Below are 24,056 nucleotides of genomic sequence, written 5' to 3' on the forward strand. Positions count from 1 at the left end.
CTCTCCTCTCCTCTGCGTGGAGATCACTCCCTCCTCTGCTCTCCTCTCTGTGTACATGGCAACCTTTCTGGTGGGTGGATGATAGTCTGCTCTGTTCATCACCAGAGGTAATCCCTAGTTCTGATCAGGATTCACAAGAAGGCTACAGCAACAATTCCTATCACATGTTCCTAGATTACTGACACTTCTGTAAGTATTGGTTTAGTTGCTTTTTGTCTGGCTTAAAGGCTGACTAAGCTTACCCAAATTATCTGGTTGATAGTGTGATACATGTTGCACCTTTATTTCAGGTTAAAGGTGGGTTTGCTTACTTTGATGATGAGGGTAAATTTGGTGTACAGGTCTCTGCTGACTGGTCTCAAGAGGAGGAGCTCTGCGGTCGTCTTGTTCAGGGAGAAGTAGTCTGGGTACTTTGAGGGCTGACCTGAAGTAAAACAACACGCACAAATAATCTGTTTTTGTGCATGATTGGTGACCATTGATAAGACATTAGCGATTAAACGATAAAGGATCAAAGTGGAATAGTGGAACTGATCATGCAAACATGCATGTGCGTGACTGGTAGCTCTGTGAGGAACCTACCAACCAGTATGTAGTAATGGATCCCTGGCCTTTTAGACGGGGGCTGAATGTTCCTGTCCATGTCCACAGCTCGAATAGGTGGGGTCACCCCCAGCGGGTTCAGTTCACTCTGAAAAGGAGGGAGGAAGGAAGAGGGGGGAGTCAGTAACCAATTAACTGTGTTAGTAGTTTGTATCCCCATTACACTGTTAAGCCTTTTGCGAACAAGGGAAACGTGACAAAATGCAATTAAATGTTCAATATTAAATATCATAAACAATATATCAGTATTATGGCTTTGTTAGAGTCAGTCCCCATTCACACAGTATACTACTGTTAACACAATAGGCTAACAATCTAATTAAACAGCTTTAGGATTCTTCCTCCTCAGAATTCTCACCAACATGCATAATAGTACCATACATCACAGCTAATCTGTTTGTTGTGCTGTAGGCTAGGCTACTTCTCTTATTCACGCACACTCATTGCTAATAGACACCCTTAGCACTAATTAGCTTGCTCTGCATTTCCCTAGTGTACCCACATATGGCTAATACTGTAAGTGGATGTGTGCTTAGCGGTTTGCGTTGTACTTCCCTAGCACAGGAAGGCACATGGCTAACCAACAGCTCTGGCAGAATCCCTCCCTTGGGGAAACTATTTATATCCCAGGGTCCACTGTAATCCTTATTCCCCCACACACACACGCACGCACGCACACACACACAAACACACTCCACCACTTTTACAATGTATGGAGGTGCGCTAAATCAAATCCCTCTAGCTCTGCACAATGATGATTAACTATAATACTCCTCCAGCAGCCATTCTTGTGAGGACTCCAGAGCAGATAGCTAATACCCATAAGGGAGCAAATAAATACATATCTACTTAATAAGGTGTGTCTAGCCTCTGTAATTACTTACAATATACTCATCAATTATTCATTCAGAGAAAACCCTCACCAAACAGCATAAGAATTAGCAGTGCCTAGAAAGTATTCACACCCTTTTCCACATTTTGTTGTGTTACAGCCTGAATTCAAAATTGATTAAATTGAGAATTTTGGGTCATTGGCCTACACACAATACCACATAATGTCAAAGTAGAATTATGTTTTTAGAAATGTTTACAAATTAATAAAAAATGAAAAGCTGAAATGTCAACAAGTATTCAACCCCGTTGTTATGGCAAGCCTAAATAAGTTCAGGAGTAAAAATGTGATTAAACTCAGATAATAACTGCATTGACTCACTGTGTGTGCAATAACAGTGTTTAACATGAGTTTTGAATGACTACCTCATCTCTGTACACCACACACAATTATCTGTAAAGGTCTCTTAGTAGAGCAATGCCTCGCAAATGAAGGGCACCTATCGGTAGATGGGTAAAAGTAAAAAAATAAAAAAATAAAAAACATTAAATATCCCTTTAAGCATGGTGAAGTTGTTAATTACACTTTGGATGGTGTATCAATACACCCAGTCACTACAAAGATACCTTTTGTCCTTCCTAAATCAGTTGCCGGAGAGGCAGGAAACCGCTCAAGGATTTCACCATGATGACAATGGTGACTTAAACTGTTAAAGAGCTTAATGACAGTGATAGAAGAAAACTGAGGATGGATCAACAACTTTGTCGTTACGCCACAATACTAACCTACATGATAGAGTGAAAAGAAGGACGCCTGTACAGAATAAACACATTTCAAAATATGCATCCTGTTTGCAATAAGGCACTAAAGTAAAACAGCAAACAACGTGGCAAAGAAATTAGCATTATTTCCTGAATACAAAGCTTTATGTTTGGGGCAAATCCAACACAACACATCACTGAGTACCACTCTTCATATTTTAAATCATGGTGGTGGCTGCATCATGTTATGGGTATGCTTGTCATCGGCATGGACTAGGGAGTTTTTCTGATAAAAAGAAACGGAATAGAGCTAAGCACAGAAACATTTCTAGAGGAAAACCTAGTTCAGTCTGCTTTCCAACAGACATTATGAGACAAATGCATCTTTCAGCACGACAATAACCTAAAACACAGGGACAAATTTACACTGGAGTTGCTTACCAAGATGACATTGAAGGTTCCTGAGTGGCCTAGTAACAGTTTTGACTTAAATCGACTTGAAAACCTATTGCAAGACTTGGAAATGGCTGTCTAGCAATGATCAACAACCAACTTGACAGAGCTTGAATAATTTTAAAAAGAATCATATGCAAATATTGTACAGTCCAGGTGTGCAAAGCTCTTAGAGACTTACCCAGAACGATTCACAGCTGTAATCGTTGCCAAAGGTGATTCTAACATGTATTGACTAACATGTATTGTTTTATTTTTCTTAAATGTCCACTATGTCATTATAGAGTATTTTGTGTACAAAAAAAGTAAGTTCAATCAATTTTAATCCCACTTTGTAATACTTTCTGAAAGCACTGTAGTAACACAATGGTTTTACTGCAGCAGGTACAGGTTCCAAGCAACTACCAGAAAAAAGCTGATAATATAGCCTTGAATTGCAATCTAGGAAGACTGAACAAACTCTGCAAAACAAATTGGTAACATTTTATAATAACCCCTGGTCATAAAGCATTGATAAAATATTGTAAATCGCATTTTAAACATTTATTAATAATCTTTCTTATATTTATTAATGTTAGTAAGCTATTCATTAATATATTTATAGATATACAGTACCAGTAAAAAGTTTGGTCACACCTACTCATTCCAGGGTTTTTCTTTATTTTTACTATTTTCTACATTGTAGAATAATAGTGAAGACATCAAAACTATGAAATAACACAAGGAAGCATGTAGTAACCACAAAAGTGTTAAACAAATCAAAATATATTTCATATTTGAAATTCTTCAAAGTAGCCACCCTTTGCCTTGATGACAGCTTTGCACATTCTTAGCATTTTCTCAACCAGCTTCATGAGGTAGTCACCTGGAATGCAGGTGTGACTTGTTAAAAATGTATGACAAGGTAGGGGTTGAAAACAGAAGATAGCCCATTTGGTAAAACACCAAGTCCACATTATGGCAAGAACCCCTCAAATAAGCAAAGAGAAATGGCAGTCCATCATTACTTTAAGACATGATGGTCAGTCAATATGGACAATTTTAAGAAATTTGAAAGTTTCTTCAAGTGCAGTCGAAAAACGATAATGGTCGAATTGCTGAAAAGAAACCACTACTAAAGGACACCAATAAGGAGAAGAGACTTGCTTGGGCCAAGAAACATGAGCAATAGAGATTAGACTGGTGGAAATCTGTCCTTTGGTCTGATGAGTCCAAATTGGAGATTTTTGGTTACAACCACAGTGTCTTTCTGAGACGCAGAGTAGGTGAACAGATGATCTCCGCATGTGTGGTTCCCACCTTGAAGCATGGAGGAGGAAGCGTGATGGTGTGGGGGTGCATTGCTGGTGAACACTGTCCATTTTACTCTGGTAATGAACTGTAAACCATTGACAAGCTTTGTACTCAGAGTCTGCGCATAGGTTAACTGGTTCAACTGCCCAGAATAGATAGATAGATAGATTTGGAGGATACATATCCTCTTAATATGTATTATATCATTATATAATCTTAATGTTTTATATCATTATATTTTCTTAGTATGAATACATGGCTTATTCTTAAAAATATAAATAAGTGTTCTTTGTGTATGAGAAGGATAATTAGGTTGCGGACTGTAGTGGACTGGAATAATGTGTACCCCCTAACTTGACTGATAAGAAGACCTTTGAGAGGCGTGAAGGAGTACCGGACTCAAGCTGGGATGATAACACCACCTGCCCAGCCACAGAGATTGATCGTTCATCCTAGACACAGAAGGGGGGTCTGTTTGGGATGGGAGGCCTAGTTGGAGGTTATAAATATAGGTTGTGACTCTGTATCTGCTCTCACTGCTGCATAACCTAGTGTGGTGAATACATCTAGCCAGAGCTTTCTTTGGGTATACATCTGGATTACTGAGCCGGAATTTAGAACCTAACAAATGCCGTTATTGGCAGGATTCACCGAGATTTGTAGTCGAAACTAAAGAGTCTGAATCAGTGGAAAAGGAGCCGGCACAAAACAAGGTAGGCAAGTTCCTATACCCGACACCACTCATTCTGTCATGTTGGGGAGATGGGTTGGAAGCGGAATATAAATGATTGGAAACGGACCTAGAAAGCCTGGATTTATTCAGTAGGCCTACTGTGTGTACGACCGGTCATACACCTATGATTTGGAGCCCATAGGGGGTTTAGCCATCAGAAGGTTAGACTATGCACTGTATGCCTAGGAGGTTTAGCCACGAGAGAGAGAGAGAGAGAGAGTGAGAGAGAGAGAGAGAGAGAGAGAGAAATAGAGAGAGAAATAGAGCGAGAGAGAAAGCAAGATAGAGAACAAGAGATTGAGAAAGTGACAGAGAGAGAGAAAGAGATAGACTTTTTTCCTCCTGCTCTCTAGGTTCCAACATTTCTTCCACTGATGAGAAAGCTGAGCTTTGGGTACTGTACTGTAGAGATCCACACAGCTCCCCGGCCCTGCGTACTTAGCAGTCTGCAAACCTTTTATCATGAATTATAAATCAACCTGACTCCTCTCAGCCAACAACTGGATTCACAATGACTCTCTATTTCTCTCTCTTTATCCGTCTCTATTTAGGTCACTGTCCATCTCCTCTCCTTCTCCCTTTCTCAGTCACTATCACCATATTTTTAAGACTTTCTCTCTAACACCCTCAGGGACCCAGTGACCCAGGGTGAGCAGAGAAGACACAGAGGTCCATTGTCAAAAAACACATGGGACTGTCACATTCTGTAACTCCAATCTCAGTTTGACACTGTAGTTGGTGACTACCTCCCAGCACTCATAAAGGCCTCTTCCTTTTCTCTCTCTCCCTCTTATTTCCGACATCCTGTGAGAGATGTCAGGTCCACAGCACCCGACCGCATCCCCCCTCTCTCTCTTTCCCTCAGTCTGACTCCCCCCACCCCTCTCTCCCTCTCTTTCTGCTCTACATTTCCTACCGAAGCTATATCAATCTCTATCGCTTTTTGACCGGAATTCAGCTGGTGTTTTTAGTCTGAAGCTAATTGAAACTTCAGCTATAATTGCTGTTCCACCAGACCAGAAAATGCTTTTAAATGACCATGCTGAGACAAAACAGCAAGGATTAGTGTGCGTGAGGAACACACTCACACTTCAAACTCTGCAGATGTGGCATTTACTTCCACACTCTCCTGCCATGCTGTTCTGCCAGCGTGGTGCTGGTCTGTGCCAGTATAGCACTGTGACTGATGATATACACACTTGTCAGATTCTCACCTGCCTGACACTCACTCACTCACTCACTCACTCACTCACTCACTCACTCACTCACTCACTCACTCACTCACTCACTCACTCACTCACTACCTGTTCGCTTACACACGCACAAAGCCTAATCCCCTCCCATACCCCCACTAACCTAACCCTAAACATTACCCCTGAGCCTAAAATAGCCTTTTACCTTGTGGGAATCAGTCAAATGTCCTTGTTTTACTATTGTTGTGAGGACTTCTAGTTTTACTATCCTTGTGAGGACTTCTGGTACCCAGGACAGCAAAACCAAAAACACACACACACACACAGTGTGTTTTGTACCGGTTTGGTGAATTCTGGTATGGTGACTCGGTAGGTGACTGGGTTGCAGTCGTGGGTGTTGTTGACCAGGACACAGGGCAGGAACATGGGACCCAGGTCATCTCCATCCAGAACATCTATTGTCAATGTGGTCGTAGCGGTCCGCCTATTGGCATCGTAGGGGGCACGGTCCTGTAGGATGCAAGTCAACATGGTTACTTACCAAAGCTATTAATGAATAACACATTGAAATATCATCAAAATCAATCAAAAGAGACCAATTTCTCTTTTCAACTTTGTAATCTTAGTGAGCATAATGGGTTGAGAAATATATATTCATGTACCATCGCTCTACTTAAAATATCATTCTGTAGCATTACAGTGTCTGATTCATAATCCTTGTCAGGGACTCTTCACGGCTAATGACCAGAAGTAATAAGCAAGGCCACACTACATCTTTTATAAAAATGCATTTATTAAAACCCTAAGCATTTAAACCAGTCTCATTAGAGCCACTTGATTTCCAATATCTAATGTGGCCTGCTGGGAGTCTGGGGGCCACTGCCCTTCCTCTTATAAAAGTTCTAATTAAATAAATCCTGATATGTTAGGCTGTTAGCCTACAAACAGTTATCTGACAGAGCTCCAAAGACAGCCTTGAGTCGTTATGCAAATTTGGAAATAAATAGTAATGGAAACAGGAAAAAAGGACCGACCTTTCTGTTAGGTAGTTCTGGACTAAAAGTAATTATGGGTTATGTAACTTGTAGGCTATTTGAAAAGTTGTTTGTGGATTTGTTTCTTGTGAAGGAATAAACAATGGTCCCTTGATGAGGAGCTGTCTCTATCCTTTCATAATCCAGAACACAAAATTCTACATAACCACAACAAATCAATGATCATTGTGCTGCTTTTATTCTAGGATTAGAACACCATGTCAGTCAAGCAAAGAATTAAAAACAGTCAAACAATCAAAGCGTATAGAGGCTTTGTCAAAAGCTTTGCACTTTAATTGCAAATGTGTAATCTGCAACAGCTGCTATCTTTCCTGACAATTATGTTCATTTTCCATTCAGTAACAACAAATAGTAACTACACAGAACAAAAAATTAAAACGCAACAAGTGTTGATCCCATGTTTCATGAGCTGAAACAAAAGATCCCAGAAATACGCACAAAAAGCATGTTTCTCTCAAATTTGATGCACAAATGTGTTCACATCCCTGTTAGTGAGCATTTCTCCTTTGCCAAGATAATCCATCTACCTGACAAGTGTGGCATATCAAGAAGCTGATCATGATCATTACACAAGTGCACCTTGTGTTGGGGACAATAAAAGGCCTCTCTAAAATGTGCAGTTTCGTCACACAACACAATGCCACAGATGTCTCAAGTTTTGAGGGAGTGTGCAATTGGCATGCTGACTGCAGGAATGTCCACCAGAGCTTTTGCCAACAAATGTATTGTTCATTTCTCTACCATAAGCCACCTCCAAGTCGTTTTAGAGAATTTGGAAGTATGTCCAACTGACCCCATAACCATGTGTAACCACACCATCCCAGGACCTCCACATCTGGCTTCTTCTCCTGCAGAATCATCTGAGACCAGCCACCCAGACAGCTGATGGAACTGTGGGTTTGCACAACCAAAGAATTTCTGCACAAACTGTCAGAAACCGTCTCAGGGAAGCTCATCTGCGTGCTCGTCGTCCTCACCAGAGTCTTGACCTGAATGCAGTTCGGCGTCATAGCCAACTTCAATGGGAAAATGCTCACCTTCGATGGCCACTGGCACGCTGGAGAAGTGTGCCCTTCACAGATGAATCCTGGTTTCAACTGTATCAGGCAGATGGCAGAAATTGTGTATGGTGTCGTGCGGTTTGCTGATGTTTGCTGATGTCAACGTTGTGAACAGAGTGCCCCATGATGGCGGTGGGGTTATGGTATGGGCAGGCATAAGTTACGGACAGCGAACACAATTGCACTTTATCGATGGAGATTTCAATGCACAGAGATACCATGATGAGATCCTGAGGCCCATCGTCATGCCATTTATCTGCCGCCATCACCTCATGTTTCAGCACAGCCCCATGTCGCGAGGATCTGTACACAATTCCTGGAAGCTGAAAATGTCCCAGTTCTTCCATGGCCTGCATACTCACCAGACATGTCACCCATTGAACATGTTTGGGATGCTCTGGATCGATGTGTGCGACAGCGTGTTCCAGTTCCCGTCAATATCCAGCAACATTGCATAGCCATTGAAGAGGAGTGGAATAACATTCCACAGGCCACAATCAACAAGCTGATCAACTCTATGCGAAGGAGATGTGTTGCACTGCATAAGGCAAATGGTGGTCACACCAGATACTGACTGGTTTTCCACACCCCTACTTTTTCTTTAAGGTATCTGTGAATAACAGATGGATATCTGTATTCCCAGTCATGTGAAATCCATAGATTAGGGCCTAATTAATTGATTTCAATCGACTTATTTCCTTATACAGTGCCTTGCAAAAGTATTCATCTCCTTTGGCGTTTGTCCTATTTTGTTCATTACAACATCTAATTTAAGCTCCTAAATAAGATCTGGTGCAACCAATTACCATCAGAAGTCACATAAGTAGTTAAACAAAGTCCAATTGTGTGCAATCTAAGTGTCACATTATCTCAGTATATATATACACCTGTTCTGAAAGGCCCCAGGCTGCAACACCACAAAACAAGGGGCACCACCAAGCAAGTGGCACAATGAAGACCAAGGAGCTCTCCAAAACAGTTCAGGGACAAAGTTGTGGAGAAGTACAGATCAGGGTTAGGTTATAAAAAAAATATTGAAACTTTGAACATCCCACGGAGCACCATTAAATCCATTATAAAAAAAATGAAAGAATATGGCAACACAACAAACCTGCCAAGAGAGGGCCGCCCACCAAAACTCACATATCAGGCAAGGAGGACATTAATCAGAGAGGCAACAAAGAGACCAAAGATAACCCTGAAGGAGTTGCTAAACTCCACAGCGGAGATTGGAGTATCTGTCCATAGGACCACTTTAAGCCCTACACTCCACAGAGCTGGACTTTATGGAAGAGTGGCCAGAAAAAGACATTGCTGAAAGAACAAAATAAGCAAACGCGTTTGGTGTTTGCCAAAGGGCATGTGGGAGACTCCCTACCATATGGAAGAAGGTACTCTGGTCAGATGAGACAAAAACATTGCTTTTTGGCCATCAAGGAAAACACTATGTCTGGCACAAACAAAACACCTCTCATCACCCGAGAACACCATCCCCACAGTGAAGCAGGGATGTTTTTCATTGGCAGGGACTGGGAAACTGGTCAGAATTGAAGGAACGGTGGATGCCGCTAAATACTGGGAAATTCTTGAGGGAAACCTGTTTCAGTCTTCCAGAGATTCGATACTGGGATGGAGGTTCACTTAACAGCAGGACAATGACTCTAAGCATACTGCTAAAGCAACACTCGAGAGAGGTTAAGGGGAAACATTTAAATGTCTTGGAATGGCCTAGGCAAAGCCCAGACCTCAATCCAATTGAGAATCTGTGGTATGACTTAAAGATTGCTGTACACCAGCGGAACCCATCCAACTTGAAAGAGCTGGAGCAGTTTTGCCTTGAAGAATGGGCAAAAATCACAGTGGCTATATGTGCCAAGCTTATAGAGACATACCCCAAGAGACTTGCCACTGTAATTTCTGCAAAAGGTGGCTCTACAAAGTATTGATTTTGGGGGGGTGAATAGTTATGCACGCTGACGTTTTCAGGGTATTTTTTGTCCTATTTCTTGTTTGTTTCACAATAAAAAATATTTTGCATCTTCAAAGTGGTAGGCATGTTGTGTAAATCAAATTATACAAACCCCCCCCAAAATATATTTTAATTCCAGGTTGTAAGGCAACGAAATAGGAAAAATGCCAGGGGGGGGGAATACTTTCGCAAGCCACTGTATGAACTGTAACTAAGTAAAATCTTTGAAATTGTTGCATGTTGCTTTTATATTTTTGTTCATTGTAGTAAGGTTTTGGTTTATCTGGCGATGGCATACTTAATGAAGCATAAACCAAACAAAGTAACAATCAGTAATTTACCCTATATTCTAAACATCAGCACTTAACACTGAACAAAACAAGTCCCTAAACCAACCATTCAGTCCAAAACCTTGCAAACCGCCAATCCATTCGCTTAGCCAGAGTAGAAAACAAAGAGATCCATGGACCCTCAAGTCCTAAACATTCAAAAACTCTCACTGTCAGTTCACTACCATGACATCAAGTAAAACATATTTTTCATTAATATTTAATATGCACAAACACACATGCGTATGCACACACACACTTCTGGAGCAAACAAACAAACAAACAAAGTGTCTCACATTGGCTTTAACAATGACCAGGTAGCGTGTTTTCTCTTCGTAGTTTAGTCTCTCAGCCAGAACAATGTTTCCAGAGAGAGTATTCCCTACAACCACAGTTGTATTAGACACCTGAGAAAGAAGAAAGAGAGACAGAGAGGGCGAGAGACAGAGAGGGTGAGAGAAAGAGAGAGAGAGAGAGAGAGAGAGAGAGAGAGAGAGAGAGAGAGAGAGAGAGAGAGAGAGAGAGAGAGAGAGAGAGAGAGAGAAACAGACAGACAGACAGGCAGTGTTCAGTTATAGGTTTCATTGACAACAGACATTGTTCCGCTGTCCCATTGTTGTATAGCTTCAGTAAGTCAAAATCTGCAGTCAGTAATCATTACATCCACGTACTGGGTCGTTGGGGTTGTACTGGATGCCATATTCTATCTGTCCGTTGGGCCCGTCATCGATGTCTGTGGCCCCATTGTCTCCACTGAAGCCTGTGAATATGGTGGTCCCGGCAGGAGTGAGCTGGAGGCAGAGATAGAGACAGAATACTGTCAACAGGCATGTCCCTTTGTCTGGACATTGTAACAACTCTATATGCTACATCTCACTGATATTACTGACCCCTCCCAAGATCGCAGGAACAGTGTCTTCTATAGAAGGTGGCCAAATACTGCCAGAAGTGCAAGAAGTGGAGACCTTTGTTGTTAGGAAGAGTGAATGGATGCACTGATTTGAACTGAAAATGTTTTCGTCAGCAGCCGTGGATGAGTATTTCTCTGGGGGCCTCTGCACCCCACTGACAGCCATAACAACCTCTCAGAGAGATGCTGCAGAGAGAGGGGGCCTCCAGAGAGCTGTGTTCTAGAGCACCTGGGGGCCCGAGGGGAGTTGAGCTCAGTTCAGGAGAGGTTTGACAGCAGTGGAGTCTGATTCAGAACACTGTTCAGAGAGTAATGTTTCCTGGGATAATACACACTGACAGGAACTTAGTGTGAAGAACATAGGAAGTGTCAACAAAGGAGACAAAAGTCATGGTTGTCTGACTCGGAGGCTCTCGATTCAGGCGACTTACAGATGTAGGATTAAGACGCCTGAAATTGTTCACTTTTTTTCTGAGAATTTGCACATTTTAAGTGTACTTGTGGCTTAAAAAGCCTTCTAAAGTGTGTAATTTCCACTTTGACATTTCAGACTTGATTTGCCCTAACAAAAAATGTATCAACCTCTACAAAAATGTCCATTATTTTAATCCACAAAAGAGTTAATATTTCCTGTTGCTGCAGGATTATTTTCCAGCTGTAGCAAACTGGCTCAAATTAAGATCTGACATCTGTAGATATCAAAAGCTTGCTGAAATAATAAGACAAGTCCAGTGTCATTATTGTAATGTGATGACATTTTGGAAAAGAGAATCAGAGAAATAACTAGTGTATTTGACAGTGATACTCAACATTAAATGAAATGTATTTCCTCTGACAGCTGCGAGATATGATGGATGAGAGCTATATCAGCAAATGTAGGAGATCAAAATCAATCTTCAAATGTGTATGCACATTCTGTATTCACATAATTAGCTTGTTTGTTCATTTCTGCAGACCTTTTGGTCAAAATGTAAGTTTCATTCAAGCATAAAGTAGGTAGATAAGTAGGTAGATATACAGTAGGTAGATATATGTAGGTAGATAACAGTTTGTGGTAAAAAAAAAAGGGTTTAATGCAAATTGCAGCCAAAAGTCAATTTGCTGTAGGTGTAGATATCACTGGCTGTTTTTGATTAGACATATTATATAATTCTAAACACAGTGATGCCTAATGCAAAATATTTAAGAGAAGCCGGTGTTGGAGGATATATTGGCAGGGGTATTTTGGTATTTGGTATTTTATTAGGATCCCCATTAGCTGTTGCAAAAGCAGCAGCTACTCTTCCTGGGGTCCACACAAAACATGAAACATGACATAATATGGGCATTGTTAACTATACCAATATGTCCTCCAAACAACGTCTTCAGGGGAATTGTCACTTTTATACAACGGGTTAACAACATATTCAAATAACGATTTACATATTTTCATTAAAAACATTATTTAGAGGAATTTATTCATACTATTTCATCCTTCCACAATATATAGTCCAGACACAAATCTAGGGTTGCTACCCAAGCCGGCTGGTTGTTCATTCTATCAGTTTGGTTGCCATGGACGCGACCCAGTTGTTTAGTCTTTTTGTTCTGTATCTATGGAGGCGACCCAGTCGTCCGTTCTAAATGTTCCATTGCCATACTGGCTGGCAATGTTCTTATATCCCTTGCTTGCTAGCTAGCCAACTACGTCTAACTTATAGTCACGTCAAATAGTGCAGCCAGAAATGTAGTTACATTTGCATTTGTTTAAGCTGTGAACTAATGAGCTAATGATGTGCGATTTCACCTGGCATAGAAAATGTGCTCTCTCGTCAGAACACAGTTGTTCAGAGGAGCTCGCCAACAACACAACTAACATAATCACTTCAAACTGAAGCTGGAGAGACTGCAAACTAGCTGCATTTGATCTGTTTTCTATTGACATTTATTTGTATATATCCATAAAAATGATGCTGTTTCTTGATTTCAACTGGCTGTCTCATCCTGATCCCCGACACGTTCATTACTTTGCGACAGTTGGAGAATTTGAACACTGAAACAATGTTGCAAAAGTTGGAGAGACAGACAGCAAGGTTTATACACATTTCTGCTGTTGAAAACTAAATGTTAGTCTAAAAGAAATGTGAGATAATGTCTAAATGCTTTTTATAGTGGAGATCAAGATCATAAATTGCCTGGCTGGGTTGATGAGACAGTGGATTACGCAGTCAGATGGAACAAAGTAAATAGGCATTTTAACGTCGTAGATGTAGCCGGTGATAACTTGTGGAATAGACACTGGCTGGAACTGCGGTTTTACCCATTCAGCATTAGACCCACCCGTTGTATAAAATGTGATATTCCACTGTGCTCTCTGTATGGACTGGTAGGGAGAGTACTGACTCATGCAGCTATCACTTTGTTGTAAATAAAACATGCACACACTAGCATCGTTGAGCTCTCTGGGTCAGATAGGGAGTATGGTGACATCTATATCACGCAGAGAACACAGACAGGAACCCCATGATTCACTGGGAACGCATAACTAGCGTGATACCGTCCATGCGTCAGAGCAATTTCATGCAATAGAGGAAGAACAGATATCCAGGAGATCTAAGGACCTGCTATTGTTTTGTTATCCTCGGAAGCTGCTGCCTAATATGCGTAGAATAGCTGTTGTCATGTTTTACTCTGTTTCCGTGCAGAAGGCGTAACAGAGAAAAAAAAAAGAGAAAAATAAGATGGGGAACCCAGTGCAGAATACTCCTGTTACTGCAGAGTAGCCTAGTCTACACTCTATTCCACTGTGCCTACATCAACAAAGCTTTGACTCTTTAACTAGGTAGGTCCTTAATTTCAATGATGACCAAACCTTGACCTTTCTTTGTATTTGAAAGAATGAAGCATTAATGTACTACATAATTGCTTCAACAGTAGTCAGTATAGGAGTCACTGTCTGTAAGGCCTCTGGGCTTTGCTGACCTCTGTGGGAAGGGTCATGCCAGGCTGAATTACTTACCCGGGGGAGAAAGAAATGCTCACTAAAGCAAAAAGCAACAATTGTTGTAATAACTCTCTCTTCCTCTCTCTCACCTCGTTGACGGCCACATAGTAGCGTGGTTGCTGAAAGCGAGGTGTGTTGTCGTTTTTGTCCCTGACTACAATCCGGACCTCGTGAAGAATCACTGTCCCAACCAGCTCACTGGTGCACTGGACCTTCACCACGATTGTAGTGATAGAGGAGGGGGGCTGAGGGTGAGAAAGAGAGTGAGAGAGTGAAAGAGAGAAGAGAGAGCAAGAGAAAGAGAGAGAGAAAGAGATACAAGAAATCAACCAATTCAATAAACCAATGATTATGCAATCATCTTTGTAAAATACATTGTCACACTGCTCGAACGCACTCAGTAGATGATTAGTTCCAAATGTTTCCAACACAGCCACAGAAAGAATGCTTTTCTACCTCACAGTGTCCTGGGATTTTACAGACTCTGAACAGGGAAGTGGTGGATGGGCTCCAAGACAAGGAGGCAGAGGTTTCAAATCAATCCAGACGAACTGATTTTTCTTTACAATGAGGAAATTGCAGTGCAATGAATCCAGGAGCCTCAAAACAGTGGGATCTGTATAGCACTTCAAGCTTTCTTGGACTTGTTTTGATACCAGTATTTACAGTGGCCAAACTGTTCTCTTTGTGAAACAGTCAAACATTGATGATATTTCTTGATGACCATTTCCATCATGCAGCAGGCCTGTCTAATTTTCTCAAATTAATAAGACTAAGTGCTGTTGTCCATTAGTTCACTTCAATTAGGGCAGGGGTGGTAGGGTTAGGGGAAAATAATTAAGGAAAATATATTCAAGAAAATATATTTTTATTTTTATATTTACAAAAAAAATGTATATGGTGAATTGGAAATGATCCAGAAAATTACATTGATGGAAGACACGATCTATCTGCAATATCAATTCTAACCCCCCCCCCCTGAAAAAAATATAATTATAATAAATGAATTGTGCGGCTTGGAAAATCAATGCGATTTGGAGAGCTTACAATGTAATTGCATACAATTTAAGTATCAGTGGAACTGTGTGCATGTTTGTATGTGTAGGAAAGTGTGTCTGTGCTTGTGTTTGCAATTTTTTTAAATATAAAAGCCTTTTACTCTACTAACAACAGTATCCAAACCCAGGTCCATACTCACATCTCTGTCCAGGACACGTCCGGTGCTGTTGAGGAACAGTCTCTGTCCGAGGGGATCCAGGATGACCCAGTAGGCATAGTTGTCAAGCAGGATCAGAGAGATGGTCCTGTCTGGGTCCTCTGCTCTCCCGTTGATCTGCATATTCTCCACCAGAACTGTGCCTGCACAGAAGAAGTATGTTATATTGTAATTTAGCATAACACTTTTATCCATTGCAACTTACATTTATTTAACAGATTTATGTCCAGTATGTCGCCCATGCAAACACCAAACCATTAACGCTGGTGTTGCAAGCACTATGCCTCAACTAACAGTCAGTCATGTTACACAGCAGCATAATTATCAGGGTTCACATACTCTCCAAAACTTCTGAATCCCTTTGCGGAGAAAGCTACATCATAGCTCACCCCAGGCATGACCAAATTCTGTTCCTCAAGAGCCACTTAAGTTATTAGATTATTTTCATCCTTGTTTTTGAATCATGATTAGAATCCGACACTGCAGTACTCAAGCACTGGCCAGACATTCTCTCTCTGCTCAGACACCTCTAGAAACACAGCCTCGGAATTCTGGCCTTGGCTGGAGGAAACCAACCAATTGTGCCTTGTTTGATTGGCATGCTTGTTAGGGTACCATGACTATACCACAAAACCTCCTGACCTTGTTAATGTGGAGCCACCTTTTCTAAAAATGTTGCAAGACAAAATACATAAACTCAGAAGTAATGTAGCAAGGCATATGCAGTATTCTCTGCTTGCATTTACAAAACCAGTCAAAAGTTTGGACATATCTTCTCATTCAAGGGTTTTTCTTTATTTATACTATGTTCTACATTGTATAATAATAGTGAAGACATCAAAACTATGAAATAACACAAGGAATCATGAAGTAACCAAAAAAGTGTTAAACAAAACAAAATAGATTTTATATTTAAGATTCCTTGTGTAGCCATTCTTTGCCTTGATGACAGCTTTGCACACTCTTGGCATTCTCTCAACCAGCTTCATGAGCTGGTAACCTGGAATGCATTTCAATTAACAGGTGTGACTTGTTAAAAGTTCATTTGTGGAATTTCTTTCCTACTTAATGTGTTTGAGCCAATCAGTTGTGTTGTGTCAAGGTAGGGGTGATATACAGAAAATAGCCCTATTTGGTAAAAGACCAAGTCCATATTATGGCAAGAACACCTCAAATAAGCAAAGAGAAATGACAGTCCATCATTACTTTAAGACATGAAGGTCAGTCAATACTGAAAATGTCAAGAACTTCGAAAGTTTCTTCAAGTGCAGTCGCAAAAACCATCAAGCGCTATGATGAAACTGGCTCTAATGAGGATCGCCACAGGAAATGAAGACCCAGAGTTACCTCTGCTGCAGAGGATAAGATCATTAGAGTTAACTGAACCTGAGATTGCAACCTAAATAAATGCTTCATAGAGTTCAAGTAACAGACACATCTCAACATCAACTATTCAGAGGAAACTATGTGAACCAGGCTTTCATGGTTGAATTGCTGCAAAGAAACCACTACCAAAGGACACCAATAAGAAGAAGAGACTTGCTTGGGCCAATCAGTAATGGACATAAATCTGTCCTTTGGTCTGATGAGTCCAAATTTGAGGTTGTTGGTTCCAACCGCCGTGTCTTTGTGAGGGTAGGTGAACGGATGATCTCCGCATGTGTGGTTCCCACCATGAAACATGGGGGAGGAGGTGTGATGGTGTGGGGCTGCTTTGCTGGTGACACTTTCTGGGTCATCCTGGATCCCCTCAGACAGAGACTGTTCCTCAACAGCACCGGACGTGTCTTGGACAGAGATGTGAGTATGGACCTGGGTGTGGATACAGTGACACGCCATCCCATCTGGGACTATAATTTGTTTTTCAACAGGACAATGACCCAACACACCTCCAAGCTGTGTAATGGCTATTTGACCAAGAAGTAGGGTGATGTATTGCTGCATCAGATGACCTGGCCTCCACAATCACTGAGCATGTGCAAGATGGTGCTACAGTAGGACGTGTGTATCTGTCTTTGTCTTATCCTGTGTCTCAACCCGTGTAAATAGCCGGTCTTTTTCGTATATATCTTAATCTCACTTTCTATCTAAGAACTAAATATACTTTCCAGCCCGCCTGGAACTGGAACTTCCATCAGGAGCTAGCCAGCTAACTAGCTACTAGTCTTTGTTAGCCACGGCTAGCGGTCCTCACCTTTTTTCCCCGTCATCTGCCAGCCTTAGCTCGGACAACACCTGCAAGTCTGCACAGCGCGATATCAACCCAGAACATATCGGACTGCTTCTCTCTACCATATCACCGGATTCCTGCCACTCTGGAGCATTACACCGGATCATTACTCCGGATGATCGCAGCTAGCTAGCTGCAAACGAGTGGCTACTGTTAGCTAACGCCTCTGTCCCGAAGCAAGCACCAGCTAGCCTTTAGCTAGCCTCGAGCTAGGCCCATATACCAGCTAAATCTAGGGCTACAATACCTCCTTTGCCAATTGGCCTGGACCCTTTATTGTCGACACAGAGCCCCGCCGATCCAACGCGACTGGACTGCTGACATGATCGCCCGATGTGGTCTCAACAGGCTATTCTGTTACGATGTCGCCGAAGAACCATCTTCTAGCCCCGGCCTGCTAGCTTAGCTTTTCTGAACGCTGTGTCCCCTGCTCACCTAGCGTAGTAGTGACTACCGAACAGCACCCTGACTCATCAATTGCTGCTCTTATGACCCTATGATAACTCGGCTACACAGCTGATGCCCCCTAGACTGTTTCAATAACATGGTACCTCATTTTGTTTACCTGTCGGCCCCAGCCTCCTGTATGTGCCTAACTGACCCGCTCTGCCCATTCATCGCCATTTACCCGTTGTTGTCTTAGCTCTCCTGATCAACACCTGTGATTGCTTTATGCCTCTCTCTAATGTCAATATGCCTTGTCTACTGCTGTCGTGGCTAGTTTTTATTGTTTTATTTCATTGTAGAGCCGTCAGTCCCGACGTCCCACCCCACACACATGTGGAAACCTCACCTGGCTTAACTAGTCCCTCCAGAGACGAAACCTCTCTCATCGTCACTCAACGCCTAGGTTTACCTCCACTGTACACACATCCTACCATACCCTTGTCTGTACATTATGCCTTGAATCTATTCTGCCATGCCCAGATACCTGCTCCTTTTATTCTCTGTCCCCACCCCACTAGACGACCAGTTCTTATAGTGTTTAGCCGTACCCTTTTCCTACTCCTCCTCTGTTCCTCTGGTGATGTAGAGGTTAACTCAGGCCCTGTAGCCCCCAGTTCCACTCCTATTCCCCAGGTGCTATCATTTGTTGACTTCTGTAATTGTAAAAGCCTTGGTTTCATGTATGTTAACATCAGAAGCCTCCTCCCTAACTTTGTTTTATTCACTGCTTTAGCACACTACGCCAACCCTGATGTCCTAGCCGTGTCTGAATCCTGCCTTAGGAAGGCCACCAAAAATTCTGACATTTCCATCCCCAACTACAACATTTTCAGACAACATAGAACTGCCAAAGGGGGTGGAGTTGCAATCTACTGCAGAGATAGCCTACAGAGTTCTGTCATGCTACCCAGGTCTGTGCCCAAACAGTTTGAGCTTCTACATTTAAAAATCCACCTTCCCAGAAATATGTCTCTCGCTTGTTATAGACCCCCCTCAGGCCTCAGCTGTGCCCTGGACACCATATGTGAATTAATTGCCCCCCATTTTTCTTCAGAGTTTGTACTGTTAGGTGACCTAAACTGGGATATGTTTAACTTGTTATGGATAGGGGGCAGTATTTTCACGGCCGGATAAAAACATACCCGATTTAATATGGTTATTAATCCTGCCCAGAAACTAGAATATGCATATAATTAGTAGCTTTGGATAGAGAACACTCCAAAGTTTCTAAAACTGTTTGAATGGTGTCTGTGAGTATAACATAACTCAAATGGCAGGCCAAAACCTGAGAAGATTCTGTACAGGAAGTACCCTGTCTGACCATTTCTTGGCCTGCTTTGTCATCTCTATCCAAAACAGAGGATCTCTGCTGTAACGTGACACTTTCTAAGGCTCCCATAGGCTCTCAGAAGGCGCCAGAACGTTGAATGATGACATTGCAGCCCCTGCCTGAAAAACAGTAGCGCATTTGGATAGTGGTCGATCTGAGAACAATGAGACGGGCGTGCGCATGCACATGAAGAGTCCATTTTGCATTTTCAGTCTTTGAACGAAAACAACGACTCCCGGTCGGAATATTATCGCTATTTTACGAGAAAAATCGCATAAAAATTGATTTTAAACAGCGTTTGACATGCTTCGAAGTACGGTAATGGAATATTTGAATTTTTTTGTCACGATACGCGTCCGCGCGTCACCCTTCGTTACCCTTCGGATAGTGTCTTGAACGCACGAACAAAACTCCGCTATTTGGATATAACTATGGATTATTTGGAACCAAACCAACATTTGTTGTTGAAGTAGAAGTCCTGAGAGTGCATTCTGACGAAGAACAGCAAAGGTAATCCAATTTTTCTTATAGTAAATCTCAGTTTGGTGAGTACCAAACTTGGTGGGTGTCAAAATAGCTAGCCTGTGATGGCCGGGCTATCTACTTAGAATATTGCAAAATGTGCTTTCACCAAAAAGCTATTTTAAAATCGGACACCGCGATTGCATAAAGGAGTTCTGTATCTATAATTCTTAAAATAATTGTTATGTTTTTTGTGAACGTTTATCGTGAGTAATTTAGTAAATTCACCGGAAGTGTTCGGTGGGAATGCTTGTTCTGAACGTCACATGCTAATGTAAAAAGCTGTTTTTTGATATAAATATGAACTTGATTGAACAAAACATGCATGTATTGTATAACATAATGTCCTAGGAGTGTCATCTGATGAAGATCATCAAAGGTTAGTGCTGCATTTAGCTGTGGTTTTGTTTTTTGTGACATTATATGCTAGCTTGAAAAATGGGTGTCTGATTATTTCTGGCTGGGTACTCTCCTGACATAATCTAATGTTTTGCTTTCGTTGTAAAGCCTTTTTGAAATCGGACAGTGTGGTTAGATAAAGGAGAGTCTTGTCTTTAAAATGGTGTAAAATAGTCATATGTTTGAAAAATTGAAGTTTTCGGATTTTCGAGGAGATTGTATTTCGCGCCACGCCCTATCATTGGATATTGGAGCGGTGTTCCGCTAGCGGAACGTCTAGATGTAAGAGGTTTTAACACCCCGGCCGTCCTACAATCTAAGCTTGATGCCCTCAATCTGACACAAATTATCAATGAACCTACCAGGTGCAACCCTAAATCCGTAAACACGGGCACCCTCATAGATATCATCCTGACCAACCGGCCCTCTAAATACACCTCTGCTGTTTTCAACCAGGATCTCAGCGATCAATGCCTCATTAGCTGCGTCCGTAATGGGTCCACAGTCAAACGACCACCCCTCATCATTGTCAAACGCTCCTTAAAACACTTCAGCGAGCAGGCCTTTCTAATTGACCTGGCCCGGGTATCCTGGAAGGATATTGACCTCATTCCGTCAGTAGAGGATGCCTGGTTATTCTTTAAGTGCTTTCATCACCATCTTAAATAAGCATGCCCTATTCAAAAATGTAGAACTAAGAACAGATACAGCTCTTGGTTCACTCCAGACTAACTGTGTTAACAAACCTCCAGACGAGCTTCAACGCCATACAACACTCCTTCCGTGGCCTCCAACTGCTCTTGAATGCAAGTAAAACTAAATGCATGCTCTTCAACCAATCGCTACCCGCACCCGCCTGTCCAGCATCACTACTCTGGACGGTTCTGAATATGTGGACAACTACAAATACCTAGGTACATTAAGCATCTCCAATCCAAAATGAAATCTATAATCGGCTTCTTATTTTGCAACAAAGCATCCTTCACTCATGCTACCGAACATACCCTCATAAAACTGACTATCCTACCGATCCTTGACTTCGGCGATGTCATTTACAATATAACCTCCAACACTCTACTCAGCAAATTGAATGTAGTCTATCACAGTGCCATCCATTTTGTTACCAAAGCCCAATATACTACCCATCACTGTGACCTGTATGCTCTCGTTGGTTGGCCCTTGCTTCATATTCGTCGATAAACCCACTGGCTCCAGATCATCTATAAGTCTTTGCTAGGTAATCCCCTGCCTTATCTCAGCTCACTGGTCACCATAGCAGCACCCACCCGTTGAACGCACTCCAGCAGGTATATTTCACTGGTCACCCCCAAAGCCAACCATTTGGCCACCTTTCCTTCCAGTTCTCTGCTGCCAATGACTGGAACAAATTGCAAAAATCACTGAAGCTGGAGACATCTCTCCCTCACTAACTTTTAGCATCAGCTGTCAGAGCAGCTTACCGATCATTGCACCTGAACATAGCCATCTGTAAATAGCCCACCCAACTACCTCATCCCCATATTGTTTTTTCCCTCCTTTGCACCCCAGTATCTCTACTTGCACATTCATCTTCTGTACATCTATCACTCCAGTGTTTAATTGCTAAATTGTAATTATTTCGCCACTATGGCCTATTTATTGCCTTACCTCCCTAATCTTACTACATTTGCACACACTATATGTTGACTTTTCTATTGTGTTATTGACTGTACATTTGTTTATCCCATGTGTAACTCTATGTTGTTTGTGTCTCACTGCTTTGCTCTGTCTTGGCCAGGTCACAGTTGTAAATGAGAACTTGTTCTCAACTGGCATACCTGGTTAAATAAAGGTGAAATACATTTTTTTTTTAAATGAAATCACCCGACCTCAACCCAAATGAGATGGTTTGGGATGACTTGGACTGAAGAGTGAAGGAAAAGCTGCAAAGTGCTCTGCATTTGTAGGAACTCCTTCAAGACTGTTGGAAAAACATTCCATGTGAAGATGAGAGAATGCCAAGAGTGTGCAAAGCTGTCATCAAGGCAAAGGGTGGCAACTTTGAAGAATCTCAAATATAAAATATATTTTCATTTGTTAACACTTTTGTGGTTATTACATGATTCCATATGTGTTATTTCATAGTTTTGATGTTTTCACTATTATTCTACAATATAGAAAATAGTAAAAACAAACAAAAACCCTTGAATGAGTAGGTGTGTCCAAACTTTTGACTGGTACTGTAAATGCAAGCAAAGCATTTAGCTATTAAACTAAATAGGATGGTGTATGTTATGGATATTTTCAATTACACAGTATTGTCATGACGTGCCCTGGGGGGAGGATCATAGACCTAAACAGGGACAGTCATGTCGAGTGTGTTTCATTTGGTGATCTCATGAAGAACAGGAAACACACATAACTGTATCTCTTAAAGTGTACATTTCCCAGCTGTCAGGTTTACATCTAAATATTGTGAAACGTATGTGATTAAACATGAAACAAAGAGACCCACGGTAAGCGGGACATCTCGAATGGTTAAGAAGTCAGAGAACGCCGGGACAGAGTTCCCACGTTGGAATTGCTACAATTCTATAGACCATTAGACCATACAACTGTAGTGTTTGGCTACACGGCTGTAAAAAGTTAAACTCTGAAACTATCGATCACTACAGAATAAGAGCAAATCTTAGACGTATAATTACTAGTCTGCAGCTAGAAATGACTTATGTCTAGAACGAGTATACAGACAACCGCCGAAGCAACTATTCTATGAGAACATTTCTGAATGGTAGTCTTAAGTATCCATTCTAACCACCTACCACCACGAAAGACATTGTGACTTCTAGGAAAGTTAACCAGAGACTCTGATGAACTCTACAGAATGATCAAGGATTCCAACAGAAGACAACAACAACATACAGGCATAAATATATAAATTGCAATTATTCTCGAATGAGCAGCATTTCATGTGCAAAAGATTAGCATTTCAATGAATATAATTATAGACTGTGTTTAGTGAATCTATTTTGTCTTTTCCGCTCTTTCTCAGTCCCCACCCCTTTCCTTTGTCTACCAAGCGGTCATATCGGCTTAGCCCTCTAGGGACTTTTCTATCATTGTTAGTAACCAATATCTATTGTTTGTTATGTAATTCTGTGTGATTATCTAGTTAGTTAGTAGATAAATAATTAAGCCAATTTATATATTGCTGATTAATTATGGAAACTAGGGTTCATGCAGATAACCAAGAATTTTAAGGCGTTTGGAATGAGAAGTGATGAGGTAATAATTAATTAATAGAAGACTAAGTGATCAGATATTAAAATATCTGAAGAGTTATATTTGTAATCTCAACATTTTCTGTGGTGCTCCGAATTCCTAGTTAATTAATGTTTACATGATTAGTTTAATCACATAATAATTAAACCTAGAAAACTGATTTGATATAAAATAACAGTCTTCACATTTAATGATAGTCACAGACATGACAGTATAACACATTGTATTTCATGCTTAAATAAAATGGCCTAATGCAGTAACATACAGGAAGGAGGTTCCTGGGAAGTCAGAGGATTATTATTAACAATCTACATTTTCACCATTAAAGTGTATGCTCCATGTTTGGGGCACGGCATGTTTGATGCAGCTGTGTTGCAATCAAGAGGACACACCATTATCTCCCGCTGACTTGGACACAACCCCATTTGAATAATAGATCTTTAAGAATTTAATTTAAAGTGGAAGACAGGGACCCG

The 24,056-nt window shown here is 41.3% G+C and overlaps 1 protein-coding gene across 5 annotated transcripts in view; it reads right to left on the reverse strand.

Annotated features, from left to right (window-relative positions):
* Positions 1–24,056, reverse strand: part of LOC115193762 (protocadherin-15-like) — a 286,361-nt gene that overhangs the window by 150,863 nt on the left and 111,442 nt on the right. For all 5 annotated transcript variants that reach the window (XM_029752726.1, XM_029752727.1, XM_029752728.1 and 2 more), the window contains 7 exons: positions 15,374–15,534; positions 14,265–14,420; positions 10,954–11,073; positions 10,579–10,689; positions 6,208–6,378; positions 583–691; positions 312–424 (listed from right to left, as the gene is read on the reverse strand). In XM_029752726.1, the coding sequence (XP_029608586.1) occupies positions 312–424; positions 583–691; positions 6,208–6,378; positions 10,579–10,689; positions 10,954–11,073; positions 14,265–14,420; positions 15,374–15,534 (941 nt within the window). The remainder of the gene's footprint in view (positions 1–311; positions 425–582; positions 692–6,207; positions 6,379–10,578; positions 10,690–10,953; positions 11,074–14,264; positions 14,421–15,373; positions 15,535–24,056) is intronic.

Source organism: Salmo trutta, chromosome 5 (genome assembly GCF_901001165.1).
Source record: "Salmo trutta chromosome 5, fSalTru1.1, whole genome shotgun sequence".
Classification (NCBI taxonomy): Eukaryota; Metazoa; Chordata; class Actinopteri; order Salmoniformes; family Salmonidae; genus Salmo; species Salmo trutta.